Below are 25846 nucleotides of genomic sequence, written 5' to 3'. Positions count from 1 at the left end.
GACCAACTCTAACCCGGAATCTCCACAGGCAGGCCAGCATAGTTGCTGGGACAAATCTAACCCGGAATCCCCACAGGCAGACCAGCATAGGTTGCTGGGACCAACTCTAACCCGGAATCTCCACAGGGAGGCCTGCATAGGTTGCTGGGACCAACTTTAACCCGGAATCTCTACAGGCAGACCAGCATAGGTTGCTGGGACCAACTCTAACCCGGTTTCGACGCAGGCAGACCAGCATAGGTTGCTGGGACCAACTCTAATGGAATCTCCACAGACAGGCCAGCATAGGGTGCTGGGAACTAACTCTATCCCAGTATCTCCACATGGAGACCAGCATAGGTTGCTGGGACCAACTCCAACCCGGAATCCCCACAGGCAGTCCTGCATACGTTGCTGGCACCAACTCTTATAGAATTTCCACAGGCAAACCAGCATAGGTTGCTGGGACCAACTCTAATCCTGAATCGCCACAGGCAGATCAACAAAGGTTGCTGGGACCAACTCGAACTCAGAATGTCCACAGGGAGACCAGCACAGGTTGCTGGGACCAACTCTAACCTGGAATCTCCACAGGCAGACCAGTATAGGTTACTGGGGACCAACTCCAACCCGAAATCTCCACATGCAGACCAGCATAGGTTGCTGGGACCAACTCCAACCCGGAATCTCCACAGGCAGGCAGCATAGTTGCTGGGACAAATCTAACCCGGAATCCCCACAGGCAGACCAGCATAGGTTGCTGGGACCAACTCTAACCCGGAATCTCCACAGGGAGGCCTGCATAGGTTGCTGGGACCAACTTTAACCCGGAATCTCCACAGGCAGACCAGCATAGGTTACTGGGGACCAACAATCCTACAATACATAAAAAAAACCACAAAGAGTCATTTATGTATAATCTGTAATAATATTTTAATCACACAGCTTCATATATCTGCATACATTGTGTATCAAACTAACAAGCAGATATTTTACTTGTATACCATCAATGAACATACAATATTTTTTGTTATATGATAAATATTAACGTGTTAACTTTAAATCTTAATAATAACAAATGATGCCACTAACTTGAACCTTGGAATAAATGCAAAACTTAATTTCTTTTTTAAATTCTTTTTAGATCGGTGTAATTGGAGGTTACAGTGACGGTCTCCTCATCCCCACTAGACCTTGCATACTGTCAACTTGACATCAGTGTTCAGACAGTACTTTGTGTTTCTCATCCCATCACTACAGCGTGAACACTGAGTCTGACAGCTTGTATCCTTGCATGATGTCACTCTCACAACAGTGTTCAAACAGTGCCAGTATATATTTCCTCTTGGTCGGATCATTTTTGTCTCTCTTTTCAGTCCGATAAAGAGGGAAGAATGAGTGATCTGTGCATGATGTCAATATTGTAGGAGCGTTCAGGGCTGTCACTCGTGCCCTCTTGTCTTGTTGGAACGCTGTCATCCTGTTAGTGTAGCCTGACAATACCATGCATGCTATCACTACCCCAACAGTGTTCAGAACGTGCGCCATCAGACGGCCCTTTCCTCACAGGGACAGATGCACCTCAAGGTGGCAGTCATACCGAAAGCTGGGGAAGGGTACTGCCAGGGAAGTTATCCCCCTTCTGACATCGACTCAACCTTGAACCCTGTCAGCGAATACTGAGTGGGTCCTACTGCCATGCCACTGTAATAAGCCACCACTTGACTCAGGGAAGGAAACCTCAGAAGGCTCGACTTCCCATCAATGTCAGTGGCGCCTAAAACATCCTTGGCATGGCTGTCAACAACCATCCAGCCACCAGCTGGGTTCTGCAGCAAGGCCGAGCTTCTGCCATCAAAGGTGATAATGGCTCCCTGACAGTCCTGGGCCTTAAACACCCTCCCCACAGCATCCCCAAACTCCCTGAGGGGCTGGCCTGGCATCCACTCCCAGGTCAACTGACTTGTTAGGGAGTTCGAGTCCATGCTGCCAGGGTACAGAAGTCCCTGCATCTCGCAGACTCGGCCGCACCGGACAGGCCATCTCGACTGGGAGTCTTCAGGCTCCTCCAACATTTCGTCTGCTGCCAGATGTTTGCTGAGAGGAGCCCAGCTTCCCATGGTGTCGAGGATGGCGTCATGAAGACGGTCCCCCATGACGAGGACCCCGTCCAGTGTAGCTGGAGTCCACAGACCAGCAGGAACAACTGCACTGGCAACAATGGCGGTGAATGCCACCGAGGTGCACTGGGTTCCTGGATGTCGAGATCTGAAAGAAAAGAAACAAGAACTTTTACTCACAGAAGTAACTTTTAAAAAGTGGAATTTCGAAGTTGTTCTCAAATAAAAAAAGGATTGTTTAAATTCCTTCATCGAAATATGCCTAAATGGTTGACTGCAATGTTTGAGTAGTACATAATTCTCCAAAATTACAAATATTTAGTTTATACACTTCACTTACGGGCTCCACACTTCTGGAATGTGGCCTTGGTGGAAGTGTCCGAGGATGGTGTGTCTGCATTCAGGCTGACCGGACACTTCCACCGTGTCCTTGACCTCTGTAGCTGACTGGCTGGACGTGGGTGGGAGTTCCCTGGCGGTCTGGGCTGTGTGCGCAGATCTTGATGGGAGGAGAGGGTGTTCCCCGGTCGGGGTACCACACCCACAAAGAGTAGCCCGAGGGTGTGAGCTGTAATCCCCTTGGGTGGGGGTAAGGAAGCCCTTTAAGTCAAGGATAGGCTTCTGTGACCTTCAAAATAAAGAGAGAAATATGAAGGTCCACACTAAGAACTTAAATATGAGGCACAGCTTAAGTTCAAGAACTACAGTTTAGTTATGTTGAAACATCAACATGTCACGTACGAGGCGTGGAGTAAAAACATGTTCCTGTGTCACTGTAATGTGACTTAACATCAAAACAAAAAGAAGTTTTACACGTACTGGAAGGAACAGTGTCGTAGCCAGCCTAGGTTTTTTTTATATAGAAACAGTTTTATTTGAATCTTCCCCCCCCCCCCCCCCCCCCCCCCGCCCCTCCTGTCCAAAAAAAGTTAACTACGGACTTGAGGAAGACGCCCTTACTCTGATATACCAAGGGAATGACAGCACGAATGCTGAGCCAGTTGGGAGTTGGGAGGACAACATATTTAAACGGCTTACCCATTCTGTGAGCTTGCAGGAAGATCTGCCTCCTGTGTCTCCTTGTAAAGGTAGTCCTTATGATCCTGTAATGCAAATATCATAGTATCAGTTTTCAGGAAATGACGACAACAACCTCCTTTCCCACTGTGTAAGTACGACTGCTGCTGCTGCTACTTGAACCACTGCTCCTACTTCTACTACTACTACTATTTATGTGCTTGTTTTACTACTTGTAGTACTGCAACTTTCACTTCTACTTCTACTACTACTAAACTACTACTGCTACTATGTCTCCAGCTACTACAATTATACTACTGCTACAATTTCAACTAGTACTTTTATAATAATAATACAGTTACTGTGCTTGTCTTACTACTTGTAGTACTACATCTTTCACTTCTACTACTACTACTCCTAAAATACTACGTACTAGATCTACTGCTAATACCATTACTTCTACTATTACTATTACTTCCGTTGCTTGTCTTACCATTTGTAGTACTACTGTTATTACTATATTTCTACTGCTTGCTGTTAGTGCTACCGCTATCTGTACCACTACTTGTACTTGTAATAGGCCTACAAGTACTTATACTGCTGAAACTACCACTTCTTATTGTTGATGTATGGATGGTAGCCAAGTAGATGCCTTCGCTAGTCACACAGAAAATGTGGCTGAATACCCGGTGTCGATTCTCCACATGGAAACAATTGTGATCAATATTGTGATGTTCGCAGTATAACCTTATTGTTCTTTTGCTGAAAACAGTGGCGCGCCACACTCGCTCACCCATTGGGGTGTTTTGTTTGTTTGTTTGATGTGTTGCTTATACAACTGAAAATGTTCCAAATACCAATGGAAACAAAACAAAACAATGTTTGGCTTTTGTTTAATGCCGCACTCAGCAATAGTCCAGCTAGGGGTCTGTAAATAATCGAGTCTGGACCAGACAGTCCAGTGACTGACATCATGAGCATCGATCACCGTAATTGGGATACGACGACATGCATCAACCAAGCCAGCGAGCCTGACCACCCGATCCCATTAGTCGCCTCTTACGATCGAATGTTGTTTTTTGTTCAGCCGCCCTCGTAACAACTCCCTCTGCTGCTACAGTTTCAACCACCGCTGCTACTAGACAAGGTTATCATCCTTGAATGCTTCGAGGCTATCGAAGTTTGTGCACGGTCGGAGCCTTACGTTGCTACTGCTACATCTAATTCAGCTATTAAGCCTTTTACAAAATGATGCTCCTTGTATGGCTGTTACTTTATTCAGAAATTGGTCTACCTTTAGCACTATGACGTTCACAAAACACGTCACAGTCCCCTGTCGCAAAGTTGTAGTAGCATGCGTGCCAAATAAATTTTGTTCCTGAACATTACTCTGAAACCTACCGCTACTCGAGATGTACAGCAGAATCTCCGGACCTGCCGAGAACACCACTTCCTGAGTCTTCGAAAGTACGACTGGGGAATGTGGATCTTACACGCCATTGTCCTGAGACAAGTTTGCCAGCGTCGGTATCAACTCGAGCTGCTTTGCAATCGAACGTCCCGCTCTTACAACCCAAGGCAACAATCGTGTGACGTCATGAGAAACAGCCAATCAGAGTTTGTCACCGAGAGGCGTACATACTCCATGCAGCGACAATGCAGTAGTTAACGGTGCCAGAAGCACTTATCACAAATCTGACCATTTCAGAAATCATAACATATACATATCAGCGTTAGAAATTGGCACTAGTCCTATGGTCCTTGCCAAACTGCCCAATAGTAAAGGCATCATAAGGGCTAGTTTTGCTATATATTATCATTATAAGGACCAGTGGACTAAAACTGTTAGTTTCTAACACTGCATATTCTATTCTTGTATTTGATTTCATTCTTTGTTTAATTTTCTACTTTGTTCATCCATGTTAATTCAGGCTAAAACATTTAGTTTCTTACACGGCATATTCTATTCTAGTATTTGATTTCATTCTTTTGTTTTTTTCTACTTTGTTCATCAATGTGAATTCAGGTCAAACGATAAGACGATTTTTTCAAAAAATGTCATGCGACAAGAAAGTATTTGCTATCAAATCTTTAAAGAAAATAACACAACTGTCATATATATATATATTTATATATTTAAAATGCAATTGAAGGAAGTTTCCAGAAAGATCAATTAACAATTCTAAGTAAATTCTTATACATCGTAAAAAAATCAAATGTTTGCATCATCTCCGGCTTCTTCTTGCGGTTGCTCTTGCTACTACAACTACGAATTGCGTTGCTTATACAACTGAAACTGTCCCAACTACCAATGGAAACAAAACAATGTTCGGCTTTTGAAAGTCAATATTAGTGTTGTTTGGTTGTTGTTTAACGCCGCACTCAGCAATATTCCAGCTATATATGACGGCAGTCTGTAAATAATCGAGTCTGGACCAGACAATGCAGTGACTGACATGAGCATCGATCCCCGTAATTGGGATACGATAACATGCATCAACCAAGTCAGCGAGCCTAACCACCTGATCTCGTAAGTCGCCTCTTACGACAAGCATTCATTAGCAGTATTCTTACCCGTTTCAACCAGTGCAAAATAAAGGCGAAGGTTATATTTTAACTGATTCAAAATTGTGGTGTTACGCCCATATTCATTATATTTTGATCATATAAAAACGACAAGTGGGTTGAAACAAAAGAAGATAAGTGTCAGCATGATTTCACGCCTTTAGCAATATTCCAGCAACATCACGCCAGGCTTCACACATTGCACCCAAATGGGGAATCGAACCCGGGTCCTTGGCGCAACGAGCGAACGCTTTACCACTAGGCTACCCCACCGCCTCACGGTTTGAAAGCCATCTGTATGTTGCAAACACCATAATGCATCACCATTTTCCCCATCACAGATCACAAAGCAATTGATACTATTAAATCATTTGTATACAAATGTAAGACATTGGTGCATCGCACTCTGGACTTTCATTGTCGAATTTCGAGAAACATTCAACTCGATTTAATACAAAGACCAACGGAAAGCAATACGGAAGCTGTCAAAGTCACTGTTACTCGAGAGGCCAAACTCATCAGAGGCTACGCTCAGACAGCAATAACACGTCACAAATTCGTAAAGTCGTCGTAGCATGCGTACTGTACTGAGATGAGTAAAATCAAGGACTTTCCAAAATTTGTTCACGAACAAAATAATTAAACCTACCGCTACTCGAGATGTGCAGCAGAATCTCCGGACCTGTCGAGAACACCACTTCCTGAGTCTCCGGAAGTACGACTGGGGAATGTGGATCTTACTCGCCATTGTCTCAAATATATTTGACAGCGTTGCAATCAGAGTCGATGTAATCGAACGTCCCGCTTCTGCAACTCGCCGGGACAATAGTGTGACGTCATGAGAAACAGCCAATCAGCGTGAGTCACCACGCCACTCTCTTACCCAGAGTTCCACACGGTCAACCTAGTAACCTAGTCATCACTTCGAGTGTATCTCCACGCGTCCACAGTAATTAAACTGTCATCCGTCGGCTGTTGTGCAAGAACAGTTAAACAGCCTAATACAATGTAGGTGCGGATCCATTCGCCACCGCTCGCATCTTTCCGTAACCTGCAAGATGAATAACACGAGTTGGTCACGAATGGTTCAGAGGCAGAAAAACAGTTTAACGTCCACAATATAACAGATACGAGTAGATCTACTTGTATGCAGTTTCTCCGGAAGCTTTAAAAACAATGTTAAGGAATGAATGTTGCTGTAAATTCGAACAAAGAGGACTGAAGGGTTGAATACCACATAACAGACAATATTTTGTTGTTGGTATGCCTATGTTTAAAAAAAAAATTCAAATGCTTTATGTTTGTCCTCCGTTAAGACGGGTTTGTAACATGTTGAAAGTAAAGGTCTTCTTCCAACCCACCTTATACTAACATAATGTCTATGAAATCTTATATTCCACAATACACTTCTCTCCTCTGAAATAAAAAACAAATAATTTCCCTGGTGCTGATAATAGAGCAGCTAGAGCTGGCTAGACTTGCTTTTGTATTTATATCTGGTTTTGTTTTCATAAAATATATATATTCTAAATAAATTCTACGAATTTTAAATACTGCAGAAAAGTTAACAGGCTGAACTGATCGTAGAAACAGAGAAAGGAAACCCACAAAAAAATGAATACTGCCAATTTTTAGACTTGCGGAAATTGTAGATTTATCCTACAATTATTATATCACAGACAACAGTCACTTTTTAGTTATAACGAGCCTGGTTGTCTAATACCCCGTTCACATGCGCCTCAATACACATGTGCGTATATGTATGTGCCTACGTGTGTAGAAATACATACGTGTCATGTGAACGCGTTTACTCATGTGTGCATATTTACACCAGGAGCAAATTTGCATCATGTCTGGAGCAGGTGCAAATGTAAATGTAAATTTGTACTGTGTGTATATGTTGCAATGTGAAGGTTTATGTCAACGTAAGAGGATGATCTGATTAATATCTGTTCTTTAGCCAACACCAAACAAATTGTCAACAGCTGCCAACTTTTAGGCGTATATACAGAGTTGAGCTGACGGTGTCTTCTTTTGGTTTCAAGGAGTCAAAACTTTGTGTACAAAATAAATCAAACACATGTTGCTTCATGCGAAAACTTTCGGTGAAGTAACGCTCTTCGCATTTAATTGGAAAACAACCTGTTCTGTGTTCAAAGTCGTGAACAGACTGACGAATATATGTGCCTAAACAATGTACATACTTTATTTTAAACACCTAAGATACTTTTCATGTGAACTCATAGTAAATTTACATATACACACGTATGTATAGTTACATGTTCACATGTGTAAAATTACTTACGTTAGTAAATGTTGTGAATGTGAACGGGGTATTATTTAACAAAATAGCCATTTTAAAGGTGTTCATGGCTAAACGAAAAGGACCGACTTCATCATTCGTCACCAAATAATTGCACTGCAGTAACTTATGTATCTCGTAAAGAGATAGAATTAGGTAAAAACTTTCCTCCTGCTAAGATATCAGACAAGCGTATCTGAACTCTTCTTTGAAATTAGTCTTGTTAAAAAAACAATTTTGAAGAATGGTTTGGCAAATGTAATTCGTTTCTTGGATTGAGAAATTGTTTCCCTATGAAGTGGTGCTTTAGACAATTTAATGGTTTTCTTTGGAGCGAGTGAGTGTGGTTTTACGCCGTTTTTACCGACATTCGCGCAAAATCATGGCAGGGGACACAAGAAATGGGCCTCATACATTGTACCTATATGGGGTATCAGTCTGGGCCGTATTTGTCATTGGAGTATATAAATGTTAAAAAAAGTACTGGGAAAATATTTTTGCATCGGGTTTTACAAAAGAAATTTTGTTAGGATCCTTGATGCATAGAAACGATATTGCATCTCGTGAGGCAGTACTGATACAAATACAACAGAACTAAAAGATACACGTGTTTGTCGTCAAATAGGGATTTCAGAAATATACTGTTAAATATTTACTCCAAACAAAATCATAACGAAACAATGTGAGATTGACATTGTAAAGGATATCTTTGCTAGGTCACAGATATTTCAATTTGTTACGTTATTCAAGGGGATTTCACACGGAACTACCAGTTTTATACAAACTCGTACAACTAATTACATACAAAATGTTGTACCAATGCCCTGTAAGCTAAGAGTGCCCGATTGCCTGCATGTGTCAAACAGACACTGTTTGACATAACGCTTTCAGTCACATATTTTGCATTCTGTAGGATCATCGAGATTTATTTTTCTCCTGTTGATCTCGAGGATCGCGTTTACTTAATTTCTTCAAAGATAGCTTTATGTCTATACCAGCAGTATTTGTTTTCAGATCTTTTTATGGCAGCGATAATGACCCCACTCCCCCTCCCCCTCGCGCGAGTGATAACGATAATAAGTACGTGTAACGTGGAAAAGTGTGGACTCGGTAAATTAATGGCCGTGTCTATTTGTACTCATTTAACCAGGAACATGAGAATTATCATTGGCAATTTCAAGCTTCGCGGGGGGTCCGATAAGCCGGCCACTTCAAAGGTTTATCCAATCATGCTTATGTACATTTCAAGCGGCGCAATGTGCTTGTCTAATCGGGAGATTATTACAGGCAGAGTCTAACAGAGTAACATGACATAATCGACACTTGGTGAACTAACTCATACCTAGTAATTCCACGTGGTCTAGACATTTAAATACAGTTTCATATTAGAGATAGGAAAACTATGCACGGTGCAAAACCAGACAATGGTATTTTAACGCATAATTAGTTGACATATCGAGTAGAATTCACAAAATATTAATAATATAACCATGAAATTATCAAACATTATGTTGATTTACACGTGTATTCATTACGCGTTCCAGTCACGCTAATCCACTTTAATGCCACCGGGACGTTTTCAATTATGCTGAAGCACAGATCGGGTGCTCATGGTGTAAATATAATGAGTTATAAAGATCCATCCTTCAGTCAGTTGGGTCGCACAGAATGCATACATCACCATGGTCTGTTTAACCATTGAAAGCCAAGGGAGGGTGGGATGGGGGTGGGGGTGGTGTGTCGTGGTCAAAAACACGAAGTAAAAAACACTTAAAAAACACTACTTTAACATTAATTTATTCAAGAATGAAACGGAATCAGATTATTACACTCAAAACTCGTACTTTACTGTATTATATCGAATAATATTACTGTGCCATATCAATTAAAATAAATAGCTGTCTTCTATTTTTATAATATTTTGTCAAAAAAACAAAATAGATTGGACTTAAGTTCTGAACCATCCATAAGATACGCAGATACATCAAATCACACTAAATACATACAGCTGTTCAAATGTGTATATGTAACAAGATTTTATACTCTTGTAAATCAATTTCAAACCACATTAATTTAGTATTGAATAATGGGGAGCAGGCAGACTGGGAATATGTGAGAATATCCCTAAGTATTTCCTCTCAAAACACACCTACCGCAAGTTAATGTGTAAATAAGCCCATTCTGGAATGGCGCCGGTTACTTACCCATGATTATCTCTTTGAGCGCTGAAGCGAACCACGAGAAACGTGGAATTATCACACCGGGAGGCGCGGGCGCTTTGTTCGAACAACGCCCACGATCTTTGGGGGATTTCAGTTTGCACAAAAAAGGTGCCGATTTCTACGGATTTGTTTACACGTGCGAGCTGTTCTTCTGATAGTTGTGCGTTATTTGTGACAGATGTCGTTATCCCAACGCCATCAGCAACATGTTGAGTGTAGATCCATCGACGCTCCATACGTAGCGGACAATTGTGACAAGGGCGATACAATAGGTTACGTGATTGTGGACATTTTAAGTTAACACTTACCGGTTGTTTTGAAGATCAAAGGGACTTGATGGATGAACCTATGTGTAAATCTACAAGCAACAGTCTACGAGATATGACCATTTGCCTTCTGTTGATGATGTCATGGAATTTGCAATTGATAGTGACTTTTGTTTAACGCCGCTTTGAACAATATTTTAATTATATCATGGAGTACCATCTTGCTGGCACATCAGTACATTCAGTTAGTTTCAACATATGTTATTGACAGTACACAATAGGACTGGCTAAATATACGAGATCCTCTCCTGATAGGAACGTGTACATTGACAGCAACGACGTCAACACTATACATGCCTGAATTTCTAATATCAATATCAAATATGTACAATATACAGCGTAACGGAATACGAGCTCAGATGCAGCGTGCATTATCACTGATATAACTATCAGTTGTTTAGCGTTATACTTCTACTGAGCAATTCATAGTTATAGCAGTTAAAAAGCACAGTGCATTTAATCTCGTTTCAATGGAAATGTCAAACATGTATGATTTATGAAGCAAATACAGAGCGTAAGGTATTATTTCAAACCTTAGGTAATGTGAGTACATGGTTTCATCATAGTCGGGTCCCGTGAAGATCCGGGGTAGAATAGGTTTTCACCAACCCATGCTTATCATACATAAGAGGCGACTTTGCTTGTCGTAATTTTAAGAGGCGACAAACGGGATTAGTTGATGTATGTCATCGCTGACTTGGTTGATGTATGTCATCGTTTCCCAATTGCGTAGATCGATGCTCATGAGTTCAATCACTGGAATGTCTGGTCCAGACTCTATTATTTACAGACCGCCGTCATATAGTTGGAATATTGCTGAATGCGGCGTTAAACCAGAAAACCAAAAACAAAAGTCATATTCTGGATACAATGGTCTTTCTTGAATATAAGTGAACGTATGTTCTCAAAGAAATATACACTAATACTGAAGAAAAACACACATCAACAATTCGAAAAAACATCGATGGTGGATATTTGTGCAGCGTTCATGAATACGTTTAAAATAGTTTGAGTCCGGGATTAAAACATTGTCTGACAGAAGGACAGATCTGATTATCATGGGACAGATTTTATACAGATAGGGCATCTTATCATATATTGATTGGAGATAAAGTTGTGTCACTTTAATACCTGGAATTGTATGTAATACGCTTTACTTTATTTTTGTTATATATTCTACATGTATGAGGACAATAGTTAAGCAGTACAGAAATGACAGTGTCTCAGAGTCTCTGTTCATATGGTTATTTTGTATCCAGAAAGAGGATTGCACTTTCCTGAACCTCTCAGAAAACATAAGAATAAATGGAGAAAGAAAGCCAACTCCAGTCTAAAAATAAAAAAAAATGATTTGGCAAGTTCTAATAATATTAATAAACATTATTCTAGTCGCCATTTGGATTTGATTTTATATATTTATATTACACGCATGATAACTCTTTTTCTGGGACAACATATTAATCTACTTCCTGGAATCTTATCAGGGGGCGGTCGGGTAGCCTAGTGGTTAAAGCGTTCGCTAGTCACGCCGAAGACCCGGGTTCGATTCCCGACATGGATACAATGTGTGAAGCCCATTTCTGGTGTCCCCCGCCGTGATATTGCTGGAATATTGCTAAAAGCGGCGTAAAACCATACTTACTCACTCACTCACTTATCAGGGTTTCTGAAATTAAAACATATAGTTGTATCTTGTGGTTGACCAACTTTTGCCATACTCAGAGATTGCTTTTCTCTTGCATATAACAAGTGGAGAAAGATGTAGTGTATAAGGACGGAGCTTGGTGACAAGAGGTTTTTACTGTGTTGGGTATGAAAGTAATAGCAAAGACATGTCAATGTTTCGATCAAGGCTACTGTGCATCACTGAATGTTTTGGAGATAGGCGAGTTGGGTTGACTCTGTAATTCGCGTAACTTTCGATCTGCCCGAAGTCGAGGCTCGCAAATACGGTACAGCACAATGTTCAAAGACACATAAACTACATCTTATATACCTGATGTGCAGATTGTGAGTAAAACATCGTATCACGCAATGACAGCCGAGACAGCGATGCGTTCGTTAGACGTCAACTAGCTTTGCGGAAGATAGTGTCACGTGCATACATAAGCCACGCCCGCTCATGAATATTGTAGACTTAAGACCATTGTAGGTTCAAGGGCACAACAAACGTACCTCGCTCCTTTACACGCTAACCCAACCCTCCCGGGCTGATCCCGCAAATACAGTACACCTTTAACGAACTAGTCCAAAGTTTCCTTAATTTTACCCCAAAAATATAGAAGACTGGGTGTAATAACACTTAAGAAATAATACGCAAGAAAAAGTGTGAATAAGTGATTATCTTCAGCGCATCTTTCAGTCTTTAATATCATATTCACCTGGCTATTTTAAAACGTTTGTGCGAGGTTTTCTTGACCATTTCACTGTGTATACATTTGTCGTTATAATTGAAAACCACATCTATCAAAGACGATTGACGTATTTGGTAAGAAATGTATACTATTCAATCATACAAGGGGTATGCTGAGTTTCCATGTGATGATTATGATGATGATGATGATGATGATAGATATATTTGCATGCGCACATAATTCTATATTTTATTTTTTCAAGGAAATGAAACATGCTCAGCTTCATTCTAAATCAGTTGGTGTCCTCTAGTTTCGTGACAGTATGATATCACAATATCCTTATCAAATGTTGAGTAGTACACGAAAGAGAATATCAGCGTCGTTTCCACGCGTCTCAAATGACGACGATAGCCCTTGGTCTGATGATTTTATGAGCTCTTGAATCGACTCTTTCAAACATTGTTGCAATATTGTTTTGTCCAGAGCTTCACTGCACATTTACGTAAAATGCGCCAACTGAATCACCATAACGCAATTCATTGTGATTTATTTGCTTACAAATGCATGTGAATTTGTTGAAAAGGCCAAAAAAGTATCAGAATACTGTGCGTATATTACCCAAAGAAATCTGTTCAGCTTGTGTCCTCCATCTTCCCGAGGCAAGAGAGTTAACTGACTATAATAGTCCAGTTTCCACCCTTGCCGAACTTGGCTTGTATTACCGAGTTACATTTTGGCTGGGCTAACGAGTCTATGCATAGTCCAATCAAAATCGCGCAACGAAATCGAAATCCGGTTCGTAAACTGTTGTGCAGGTGTCGGTCGATTGCAGGATTTGCAAAGCATGTGCACCGCCAACTCGTTGTCAACAGATATTTTTCAAACATTTTAATGTTTTTAATCAAGGTGCTCGCGTGATTTGATGCACTTCGCGATGTAAGACCAATTTTATGACAATATAGATCTTGATTATCGATCAGATCGTCTTGACTGGGCGCCGCCATTTTGATTGAAACAAATGCAAGTAATGGAATCTGATTGGTCCATATGAGAGGCTTAGAAGGGACATAACTGGTAATAACCACTGGTGGCGCTACGATCGAGCCGGGGAATTGCAGCCTAGTTCGGCAAGGGTGGAAACTGGACTTTTAAAGTCAGTTAACTCTCTTGCCTCGGGAAGATGGCCAAAGAACACTGGGTACGGATCTTCGTAGGTGCGGATTGTCCAGTCCCCGTCACATCACTTGTCTTATTCATGAATTACACGAGTTGTTCACGAATGTTTGCACCCTTTTTATGATATACTGAGTACAACTGCGTATACATTCTAATGGGTGCAATACACGCCTGTTCATATTTGCGAGTTTTATTGAGTATTTGAAAAGAAATGCGAATTGCATTTATGCCACGTTTTTGTTATAATTTTACCTCTAATTTTACGAGTACCTTTTCTAAAAGTGATTTTTTACATCAATTACAATGGAAACTTAAATAAAAATTCATCACCCTGATCAAACCATTTTCCTGATGGGGCTCGATCCGACTTCTGGCACACATTTTGTTCTGATAACAAGATAGCATAATATTGAGAGTTACTCCCCTTTGAACAGCGACAGCCAAGCTCCTTCCCAGCGCGTGACACCTTCGTTACACTCTCGGTAAAATATAGAGAGCTCCGCGAACGGGCCATCGCTGTGAGGAGCCTGAGCGACAGCTGGGTAAGATTTTACAGCGGTTTAGTCCCACAGATGTAAAGGCAGGTCCAGTTAATCATGACATAGAATTGAAATTTGGTGCTGTATTTAATTGAAATCAGATTTGATACATGGATCTGCTATTGTCATACGTATTACCTCCAACACAAGTTACTCACAAGGAACATCACGCGTCATATTCAAAACACATGGACATCTGAACATTTGCAGACGACGTTCAGTCAAGGTTTTAACTTCGTGTTGGATTGTCACGGCCAAACGTGACTTACAGGAAGTTCTCGTCTAGGTTACCTTACAGGCCGTAACCTTGTTAACTCAGAACTTAAGTCGCATTAAAAGTTGGAGCTAAATCTAACAAGTAACATCAAGGTGCGTATTCATTTGAAAATTTCATCATTGGCCAAACTGGTTGATTCACCATCCTGTTCTGTCTCTGGGAAGTAGTATTTTTCAAATACTCAGTGTTTGTCGTACCTCCTAAAATGGGTCGTACAGGGTTGCCCAGGAGCTGCTCAGGTAGGCCAACCTACCTTTCTGTATATATAAGCTGATACTGAAATATACACTGACCAAAATCAGAATACACAAATGTACCCTAGGAAAAGGGAGTTGTACGCTTCTCTCGTCAACAAGTCAACAAACTCAAGTCTTATCATCTATGCATGTCTTGCATTGGAGCTGGGTTTGTGGAATTGGACTTGTCTTGTGCCGTACTGGATACCCGTGAAGATGCAGGATAGAATAGATCTTCAGCAACCCATCATGCTTGCCAAAAGAGGTGACTCTGCTTGTAGTAAGAGGCGACTAATGGAATCTGTTGGTCAGGCTCATGGACTTGTTTGATTCATGTCATTGTGTCCCAGTTGTATAGATCGATGCTCATGATGTCAATCACTGGATTGTCTGACCCAGACCCGATTATTTATAGATCACCATCATATAAGTGGAATGTTGCTGAGTGTGGCGTTAAACAACAAACAAACAAACTTTCAAGCCATTTTGATACTTGGGCTGGGACGAGTCCAGATTTACTACCCGCGTACCCTACCCCCAATTACATGACCCTACCCGGGTTCCAACAGAAAATCTCAAAGTTGGGTTAAAAAAGTCCAGTTAGGAATTGTTTTACAGGAGCTCTGGCCAAAAGGATTTAGATACATGTACGCAACAAGCTGCTCATGCAAACACAGAAGCTTTATCTTCTTTCAAACATGAAAGTCAGAACTAATGCATGTATAGTTAGAAAGAAATGGGAACATTAGTGACTTGTAGTGTAACCATACACTTATATTGAATTTTCATCATATAATTTAGATACACATATAATCCGATCTGGTCATGCATACACTGACGATGACTGATGTTTTATCATTATGCAAACATATAAAGTCAGATTGAATGTGTGCAAAGTCAGAAAGAAATGAAAATATTTATCACTTATAGTGTAACCATAGAGTTCTAGATGATTTTTGCCATTAAACAATATAATCACGTGACTAACCACAGGTCCGGGTAGTCCTGTGGGTACCCGGGTCCTACTCAGTACCCACCCAACCCGGGTACCCGAGTTACCCGTCCCAGGCCTAGTCCTTATGATGTTTAACTATCACCAATAGGATGGCATTGGTGTCACATACTGATATGCATTCAGGAATATTTTGCCCGCAATTGTCTGTTATTTCAGTGTACTATTTCAGCACATCTTTCTGCAATAGCCTGGAGTGGTTGCCGTCATGGAGGATCTTAAGTCCACTGCATGCAAAGCCATTGATGCTGCATATCCAGATCTCAAAGCCCTCAGCAAAGAAATCTATGACAATCCAGAATTAAACTTTGAAGAATTCCATGCTCATGAGGTGCTCACAAATCTGCTTGAGAAGTATGGGTTTGCTGTAGAGAGGAGTTTCAAGGTTGCTACAGCCTTCAAGGCAACCCATGGGAGTACTGACAATGGAGGGCCTAATATTGCAGTGCTGTGTGAGTATGATGCCCTGCCTGGGATGGGCCATGCTTGTGGACACAACCTGATAGCAGAGGTCGGCGTGGCAACGGCTTTAGGAGCCAAGGCAGCGATGGAGGCTTCTGGAAAAACTCTTGGCAAGGCAAGGAATACAAGGAAATTGAATATAAATTAGGATATTAAATTAAGGCACTATCAGCTTAAATGTAATCAAATATTTGACTTCAGGCCCAAAATGCATTAATGAAACCAATACTTCTGGTACACTTGACCGCAATTGCAGAAATGATGTTTCTGGTATAGGGGAGGCAACTCTCTGTTGACGATGTGAGTGACTCAAGTGTGGTACGTGTTACACAGCTGACCGTGCTTGGCACCCCGGCGGAGGAGGGAGGGGGAGGCAAGGTGGACCTGATCCGAGCAGGGGCCTTCAGTGGTGTTGATGTGGCCATGATGGCGCACCCCTCCCAGTGCAATCTTCCCAGGCCTGTCATGGTAGCCATGAACCAGTAAGTACACTACGGATTAGAGTATCCCTGGTATCTTGCAATACGATTAGTATCATGATACCAACTGACGATACTACCAGTATCACGATACACATCAAATACTGTAGTGAGAAATTCCGAAATCGCTGAATTACAGCTCCAAAACACCTTTCTTTGTACATTTATTTACTGTTTTATGAGAAACTTTAACAAAGAAAACCACAAGAACAAAACAATTTTAAATGAAGGGATGGTTATTATATGTAACAGTTAGTCGGCGCGCCCTCAGCTACCACGTCGTTGTGTTCTGCCATGCTTACAGGTGGCGCTATTCTACTTCTGCCACAAAGGGAAGTAACTCTATTAGTTCCTGTTCTATTTATAGTGTATTGCATTCTCACAAACTGACAATTCAAGTATCGTGTGTACCTATGTATCGATGATATTGTAGGTATCGGGGAATTGTTACAGCCCAACTGAGGATATGGGTATTGTACACAAATGTACACCAGAACAGCTCTTGTCACTTTCTCAATACACTAGTCAGCAGAAACAGTATTGTTTAGAATCTCTATCACATGGTTGATACAAGTTTATATTTGTTATCACAGTTATAAGTTCATTAAGTTTGTTTTCATTAGTGTATACCTGAAACCTTTGATTCTGGGTTTGAAATCACAGATTTGCTTTGATAATGTTTCTATGTTTGTCAGTGCTCATTGTCTCATGGTAGTGGTAAACTTCTAAGACCTGCAGGAATTTATTGAGACCAGCTCAGATTGAGATTTATTGAGAAGCCGATATTTGGCCCCAAGTCGACAGCAAATGACAAAAAAAAGAACAGTCAAAATATCCAATTTTAAACAATATCACATTTTTTTCTCAATTTACCTGCCAAGGGAACTTAATTTAGAATCCCAGATAAATCCCTGACGTTCACCAACTCAGTCTTTCTACCCATATCAATTAACTTCTCTGAGTCGCATTTTGAAGTTGGTGTGATGAACAAAGAAACGTTGCATAAACAACTTCTTAATCACCTCCTACCCTTATCACTGGTGTTATGTAAACATAAAATAATCAAAACAATTATTCAGTTTCGCTCGTGTTGCACATTTAGAGCTACCATTCAGTTCCAAGGCCGAGCTTCTCACGCTGCAAGCTTCCCGTGGAATGGGGTGAACGCCCTTGATGCTGCCGTTCTCTGCTACCAGAACATCTCCTGTCTGAGGCAGCAGATCAAGCCCTCCTGGAGGATCCATGGTGAGGACAACACACACAAAAAATAAAAGTGATGATCTGTTTCAGAGAATATTTATTTACCAAGACAATACCCTGTGGAGATTCCATAGCAGAGAGGTTGACAGTGTCCTGTCCTGGTTGTAAGATCTGGTTGTGGTGAGGTGAGGTGAGGTGAGGTGAGGTGAGGTGAGGTGTTATACAGCAAACACATGCAAGAATATTTTAGAATGATTGATAGTCAAGAGCAGGATAGAAAAATCAAATGATATATATGGATGTGTGTGTGTTATGTTGTGTGTGTGTGTGACTGCTTGTACTAGTCCGGACTGATGCAGTTTTATAGTGCTAGCTTACTGAGATACCATGTCGCAGTTTAACATGAATACCCCACTCAGACACAGTATACTGACTCTGAGCCGACCAGTCCTTGTTTTAGCTCCTTAATGCCTAACGGCAGGCAGGGTAACAACAATCTTACTGTGGACCATTACTGGGGGGATCTGTGGTCAATCACTGGCTTGCCTGACCCAGAGTTGATCATTTACAGAGCTGAAATATGGATGGAATATGAAAGAAACATTCACTCGCTGAAGAAAATCAGTTAAAATTGTTCATATGCAATCAAAATACTGCCTACGTCATCAATTTATCTCAGACAACAATCCTTTGCCTATGTTATTATGATAATGTAATTCAAAATTTTGTTATATCTAATCAAATGTTGTTTCAAATAATTCTTTAACTTTTTTTAATGCAGTTTGCTGCAGATAACTACGTGCTGTTTTCAATGTTAGGTGTGATATCTAATGGGGGAGCCAAGCCAAACATCATCCCTGAGTTCACGGAGCTGCAATACATGATCAGGGCTCCCACGGACCAGGAACTAGTAGTCCTGAAGGCAAAGTTCGAGGCCTGTGTACACGGAGCGGCTCAAGCCACCGGCTGTACTGTGAGTGTCTTAGAGTCACAACTAGAAAGTTACAAAATGTGAGTCACAAGGTATTTGTTAGTGTGCACACAATTTTGTGCTGATATTACGAAAGCTTGATGCCTGATGTCAGCGTTCAGAATTTGTCTTTTTTAAAACTAGTGCAGAGGCAAAGTGTTAACCTAATTTCACTTACATGTTTACTTAGCTTACAATTTCTGTCAGTTTTTTTCAGTTACAATTGTAGCGAAATGAAAACACTGAGAAGTCGTTCAGAATATAAGACTTCAAGTTCTGAATGAGGACTACCATCACTAGAATTTTATTTGTCCACAGCACAATATTATATTTTCAGACTTTAGGACTAGTGTGAATTTCGAACTTGAGTACTCTAGGCCAAGTTGGTTACAGAGTTTGTTATCATGGTTACTGAGGACTCAAGTACTCGGTAAGGGGAGATCACTCTGCTTGTCTTCACTGTATTGTAGTCCTGTGCCGACATGGCCAGTTGATATGATACATTTAACCACATGTGTTTCAGGTAATGAAATCAGGTATCAGGTAATACTCAGTTTTACTATGTCACAATGAATTTTCAAAAACACATCTGCACGATGAGACTTGATATTGTCACAAATGATCACGCAATATAAACCAGCAAGTATGAAGTTCACGAATTTACAATGACACTTCTGCACAATGAGACTTAATATTGTCACAAATGCTCACACAATATAAACCAGCAAATGTGAAGTTCATGAATTTACAATGACACTTCTGCACAATGAGACTTAATATTGTCACAAATGCTCACACAATATAAACCAGCAAATGTAATGTTCATGAATTTAGAATGACACATCTGCACGGTGAGACTTAATATTGTCACAAAAGCTCCCGTAATATAAACCAGCAAATGTGATGTTCATGTCTTGTTTAATCGGGTTAGAATTGGTCTTCAGCAACCCATGCTTGTCCTGATAGGCGACTAAGGGATCAGGTGGTCAGGCTCACTGACTTCGTTGATGCATGTCATCATATCCAAATTGGTAGATTGATGCTTGATGACGTCAGTCGCTGGATTGTCTGGTCCAGACTCGATTATTTACAGACTGCTGTGATATAGCTTGAATATTGCTGATTTCGGGGTTAAACAACAGACAAATTTATGTCTTGTTACACAACTTTAGTTAGGCATTCATGGTTGTTCTGTCTGAGTCATTGTTGGAGAAATAGTCACTCAAAATTAACATGGTATTTAGCTGAATATTTTGACAAAATATATATACGCAAACTGAATTTGCTTGGATAACCTTAAAGCATTCCTTTCTGTTATGTAATTTCATTGGATAACAAAACAGTCAGAGCTCCAGTAAGAGCTTGGATTCACTGTTGACTTCCTGCTGCTCTCAATCAATCAGCTTGGTCTTGGTAGTCGCCAAAAAAGTACATAAAATTATTGGTGATAGTTGAAAATGTCTGTGATGGCTACTAAATTTTGGTACTTGGCTTTAACCAGTCTTGACTGACATGTTAGTCATTAAAGGAAAACAACAATAACGAAAATATAGGTTACGTGGGTTTAATAACAATTTATTATATAGTTCATATTGGGGCTGGGACGATACATCATCTGTGCAATCTGTTGTGTATCATGATACCATGCTCACAATCCTATAGTCTCATGATACTTGCATGTGTTCTTTTTTGTGGTGCGTATGTCGTCTTTTTCACACACAGGATTATTTACAGTTAGCATGTTTTTTAGCCCGACCATCTTGTTCTCGTCCCCCTCCCTGCAAAACAGACAGACTAAAGTTTGTTGTGATTGGAGACTGCCAGTTGCGATGATGGCACAATGAATGAAATTATTTTATGTTTTCACTTCTTATTACTGTTTGTTTGGTGTAACAGCTATTAAAGCAAACAATGAGTTATCTCCCCTGGGCTATGTACCTCATCTTTTACAGAATGTCATCTCACAAGACAAACTTAAACAATGTAAGATTGAGTCAAGATTAATGAGTACCATCAACAAGATGCAGCTTTAGAACTGATACTTTCTTCTGAAACAATATGTCAATTCTAACAAGTTCTTGTTTGAGCTGGTAAAGATAGGGTGAGTTTGATTTAACATACAATACAGTGTTCCGTCGTTATTGCGCCCATCAATATAGCGCTACGTTGGTTATAGCGCACAGTAAAGCATGGCTCCCAAAATTTACTAACATTTTCAATAAACTCATAATTCTTACGAATTTTAAGTATATATGGTGGAAGCTGCAACTAAAATGACACGATATTGGAATATATTATTCCAAATAAAATAATAATTTCAGATACAATTTCTTCCGACCATTGCATCAAATGTCTTTAAAGTGGTATCACTAGGTACGTTTTAACTGAATCACCGGTAGATTGGGAGGAAACGTGTGCACAGCTGATTGCTATTTCCGGCTTTAGTTACGAGAAAATACACACGGTAATCTTAATCTCTGCATATAAACGAGACCTTTGGGAGCAGGAAATACATTTTAAATGGTAAATCCTAATGTCTGTTGATGATTTATATAAAATTTCATACTTTTATTGACCAAGTTTTTTATAGATCTACCTGCTTATTCACCTGAAGAAATCTTTTTTAACACTATGAATCATAAGTAACTTCTTTTTTAATCTTTTTTGAAACTCAGAAACCTACAACGTAGATTGTGTTAGGTAGGCAGAGCATGTATACTGTTTTGTTGGTCATCTACCACCTACGACTCGACCTTTGTTAAGCCGCTGATCATCTTCAATGCTCAACAATTATTTGGACCCGAAGGTAGCTTTGAAGCGAGGGATCACTGTACCTTAAAAAAATAGTTTCAGGAAAATAAAACATGATTCCTTATAATGTGGGTAATAATCAGATATTTGAAGAAAATGCTTCAATACTTAGCTCACCTGCATCAATGCTTTAATGTTTTGTTAAATTTGAATGTGTTGTCAGTTATCCATCTGTCAGCTTGTCCGTATTGACAGAGATCCTGATTAGTCAGTGTTTGGTAAGCAGTTTGAGAACTTCATTCAACCTCTTTCCCTCCCTCTACCAGGTGGAGTGTCGGTTTGATGACAAGCCGTACTCAGCTCTGATGAGCAACAATATCCTGGCAGCGCTGTACGAAACAAACGGCAGTCAAGTTGGAATCCAGTTTGAGCAAGACCCGGCCAAGATCGCCAAGCAGGGAGGCTCGACGGACATGGGCAACGTGTCGCATGTCGTACCCAGTATACACCCCAAGTTCCACTTCGGGACAACAGCCAGTGGACACTCAGTAGACTTCGCCAAGGCCGCAGGTATGGTGAATAGTAAATATCATGTAACAATCAGGATTTTAGTTGAGGTGGGGTGAAATGGGGTTTAACATCGCGTCTAAGATTATTGCACTTATATAGCGACGTGTGTGTCGTGTGTGTTGCTGCTTGTACTAGTCTGGACTGATGCCGATTTATAGTGCTAGCTCACTGAGATAGCATGCCGCAGTTTAACATGAATACCCTACCCAGACACAGTATACTGACTCCAAGCCGACCAGTCCTTGTTTTAGCCCCTAATGCCGAGTGCCAGACAGGGTAACAACAAGTACCATCTTTTAACGTCTTTTGGTATGACGCGGCCGTGGATCGAATCCCGGACCTTCCGCCCTCCAGGCGGATGCTCTACCACTAGACCACGGTCTATTAGGGTTTTAGCTGATGCAAGTTATTGCAGCCATAAATATAAACAATGGAAATGGGGGTCAGTAATATGCATTGCGAGTCCAATGTAGCCTAAATATGTCATTATGATTCTTGGAGGTCTGTGATGCTATGTCAAGTTGGTTACTGGTCACCTCAGTTTTCATTGAACTTATTTATATTAAGTAAGTGTTTTTGAGCACTTGTTAGGACTTGAATAGGACATCACACAGCCACAGAGAGTTGCGGGACATTTCCTCAGTAGCTGAAGTCAAAGTCCAATAATAAGCAAAATGTTCAATTGTCGGGAACAAAATCCCCCTAATACTTTGATCCTTTGTCTCAGCGTTGGACCACATAAGCCAAAACATGCCCGCCACGTTTCAACATCTGCTCCCATTGTTTCACATGCATCTCCTCACCACCATTACAGGTCGTGCTCTTCCCAACATGAGGTTAATTCAAATGATGTTTTGGTTCATACTTGCTGTTCAACATAATAGTCCTGATGTTTTGTTCCTGAAGGTAGAGAGGAGGCGCAGGGCTACACGCTGTCTGTGGGGAAGGCCCTGGCCATGACCGTCATTGACCTGTTCCAGAACCCGGACATGATCCCACAGATCCAGGAACAGTTCAAGCAGGATCTTCAGAAGGAGGAACAGGCTGCTGTGTAGACACGGTGTCACCTTATCTTCAGAAGGACGAACAGGCTGCTGTGTAGACTTGGTGTCACCTTATCTTCAGAAGTGGGAACAAGCTGCTGTGTAGACACGGTGTCACCTTATCTTCAGAAGGAGGAACAGGCTGCTGTGTAGACACGGTGTCACCTTATCTTCAGAAGCAGGAACAAGCTGCTGTGTAGACACGGTGTCACCTTATCTTCAGAAGCAGGAACAGGCTGCTGTGTAGACACGGTGTCACCTTATCTTCAGAAGCAGGAACAGACTGCTGTGTAGACACGGTGTCACCTTATCTCCAGAAGCAGGAATAGGCTGCTTTGTAGACACGGTGTCACCTTATCTTCAGAAGGACGAACGGGCTGCTGTCTTGACTGTGAAAGAAGGTCACATGAAACTCATGTCTATGCTCCAACATGTTCCATCCACTGCGTGAAGGAGGAGGGGAGTATGGTAATGTACAGTACAACAGTATGAAGGCAGACAGACTTCAAGAAAGATATTGATGAAGGAGCAAAAGTTGCTCTGAAACATCTTGCCAAAGAATAAAAGAAGTTGCTATCCATAAAAAGTGTCATGTATTAATGTCACCTGATGAAGGCGCAAGAGGTAGCTTTGAAATATTGGCCAAGAAGTTGCTGTCTATAAATAGTGTCATCTATCCGAGACTTCTTAGTACATTGTGAATTGAAATATATGTGAGAGCATCATCATGGATGAAGTTTGTATGAAGAATGAAATAAGGATCCATAACATCTATACAGCAGTTACTCTTGCAAGGCTTCAAGTCCATATGCAAACCATCCATTAAAAACATTCACTGACCCTTCTCAGTAGGAATGCCTTGGGGTGCTACCAAGCTCATGGTCTGCCGTCTGCTGAATAAGTAGTAACTTTTATAAATGTAATTGCATTGTACTGATATCACATGAGGTGCCCGAACTTTAGCATAGAAGCATGTGACCCATGATTATGCAGGGTAGAATAGGTCTTCAGCAACCCATGCTTGCCGTTAAAGGTGACTAACGGGATCAGGGGTGGTAAGGCTCGCTGACTTGGCAGATGCATATCGTATCCCAGTTGCGTGGATCGATGTTCAGGATGTCAATCACTGGATTGTCGGGTCCAGACATGATTATTTACAGACTACCATCATATAGCTGGAATATTGCTGAGTGCGGCGTTAAACAAAAAAAAACACAAAAAAAAATCAACCAAAAGAAGTATGTTTACTACTGTCATCTCCCCACATTTTGAGGCTCTCAAAGTCCAAAGTCCCTCTGAAGTGTTACATGTTTGTATTGAAGTATATTCCCGAGGGAGATGAGAATACAGTCTGAATGCTCATTCATCTGTTAACCAGGTAATGTGTCCTCTGAGCATGCTGGTGAGGTGTCTGGTGTTATGTACTTGGGGTGAAAAGGTAACGAGAAGGTCATGATTTGTAACCTGTCACGATACGATATGTATTGCAATACCCATATTTACTTCAAATTACGTGGTAACTTCTTGACTTTTAATATTTCAGAGCAGGTTCAAAAGGAAAAGCTAGCTGTAGACACGTGTTTGTAGTGGATATTTGTATTAGTGAACTTGAAACGCAAATAACAACACATTTTGCAATATTTGACTGACATCGGTGCACCGATGTATCGTTTCACCCCTATTATATACCGCTAATAATTATGATCATGATATAAGTTTATTGTGTTGACAAACAGGATACTATCCCCCTGCAGATAATTTCATATAAATTCTGTGGCATTTGATTGGCTAACTGAGCAGTTTGTGTGTGCTTGTGTTGCAATATTGAATGATGTCATTGATTTTGTATTGTTTTTGTGTTGTTTCTGATTATAATTTTAAGAATTGACTTCAATATTTGTTCATTAGCAGATTTATTTAATGTGTTCACAGGCATTCTGATGTTTATTCCTCCATAACTGCAAAATGTATTGAAGTCAATTCTTAAATCAAAATGATTTGTTTAAAGGAACAACTGCTGCATGAATGGTTGAGGCAGGGGAAAGGATTGTTTTATTTTGATGATCTGATGTTTTGCAATATTTTACTTTGAGCTGAGCTCATTTATAACAAGAATTCAACTTATGGAGTATACGTCTCATACATAGCCTACATGTATGCTGTAGGGGCACGGGTGGCCCAATTGTCTTAGGCACCACGAGTCACAGTGCAGAGTTGCGTCCCTTGGGCATGCCAGAAACCTATGA

The 25846-nt window shown here is 40.8% G+C and overlaps 2 protein-coding genes across 2 annotated transcripts; one reads left to right on the top strand and one right to left on the bottom strand.

The window, feature by feature from the left end:
* Window positions 1–1610: 1610 nt before the first annotated feature.
* LOC139473598 (uncharacterized) lies at window positions 1611–6429 on the bottom strand. Its single transcript, XM_071256271.1, has 4 exons — window positions 6331–6429; window positions 3138–3202; window positions 2440–2727; window positions 1611–2247 (listed from the first exon to the last, which is right to left on the bottom strand). The coding sequence occupies exons 1-4, from the start codon at window positions 6427–6429 to the stop codon at window positions 1611–1613; spliced, it is 1089 nt and encodes a 362-aa protein (XP_071112372.1).
* Window positions 6430–16303: 9874 nt separating this feature from the next.
* On the top strand, window positions 16304–24628 carry LOC139474346 (xaa-Arg dipeptidase-like). Its single transcript, XM_071257328.1, has 6 exons — window positions 16304–16702; window positions 16921–17069; window positions 18169–18311; window positions 19085–19239; window positions 22314–22557; window positions 23464–24628. Exons 1-6 carry the CDS (start codon window positions 16334–16336, stop codon window positions 23610–23612), a joined length of 1209 nt encoding a protein of 402 aa, XP_071113429.1. The 5' UTR covers window positions 16304–16333; the 3' UTR covers window positions 23613–24628.
* The last annotated feature ends 1218 nt before the right edge of the window (window positions 24629–25846 follow it).

Source organism: Haliotis cracherodii, unplaced genomic scaffold (assembly GCF_022045235.1).
Source record: "Haliotis cracherodii isolate W230 unplaced genomic scaffold, xgHalCrac1.p SCAF_3, whole genome shotgun sequence".
Lineage (NCBI taxonomy): Eukaryota > Metazoa > Mollusca > Gastropoda > Lepetellida > Haliotidae > Haliotis > Haliotis cracherodii.
This window is presented reverse-complemented; position numbering and strand designations above follow the sequence as displayed.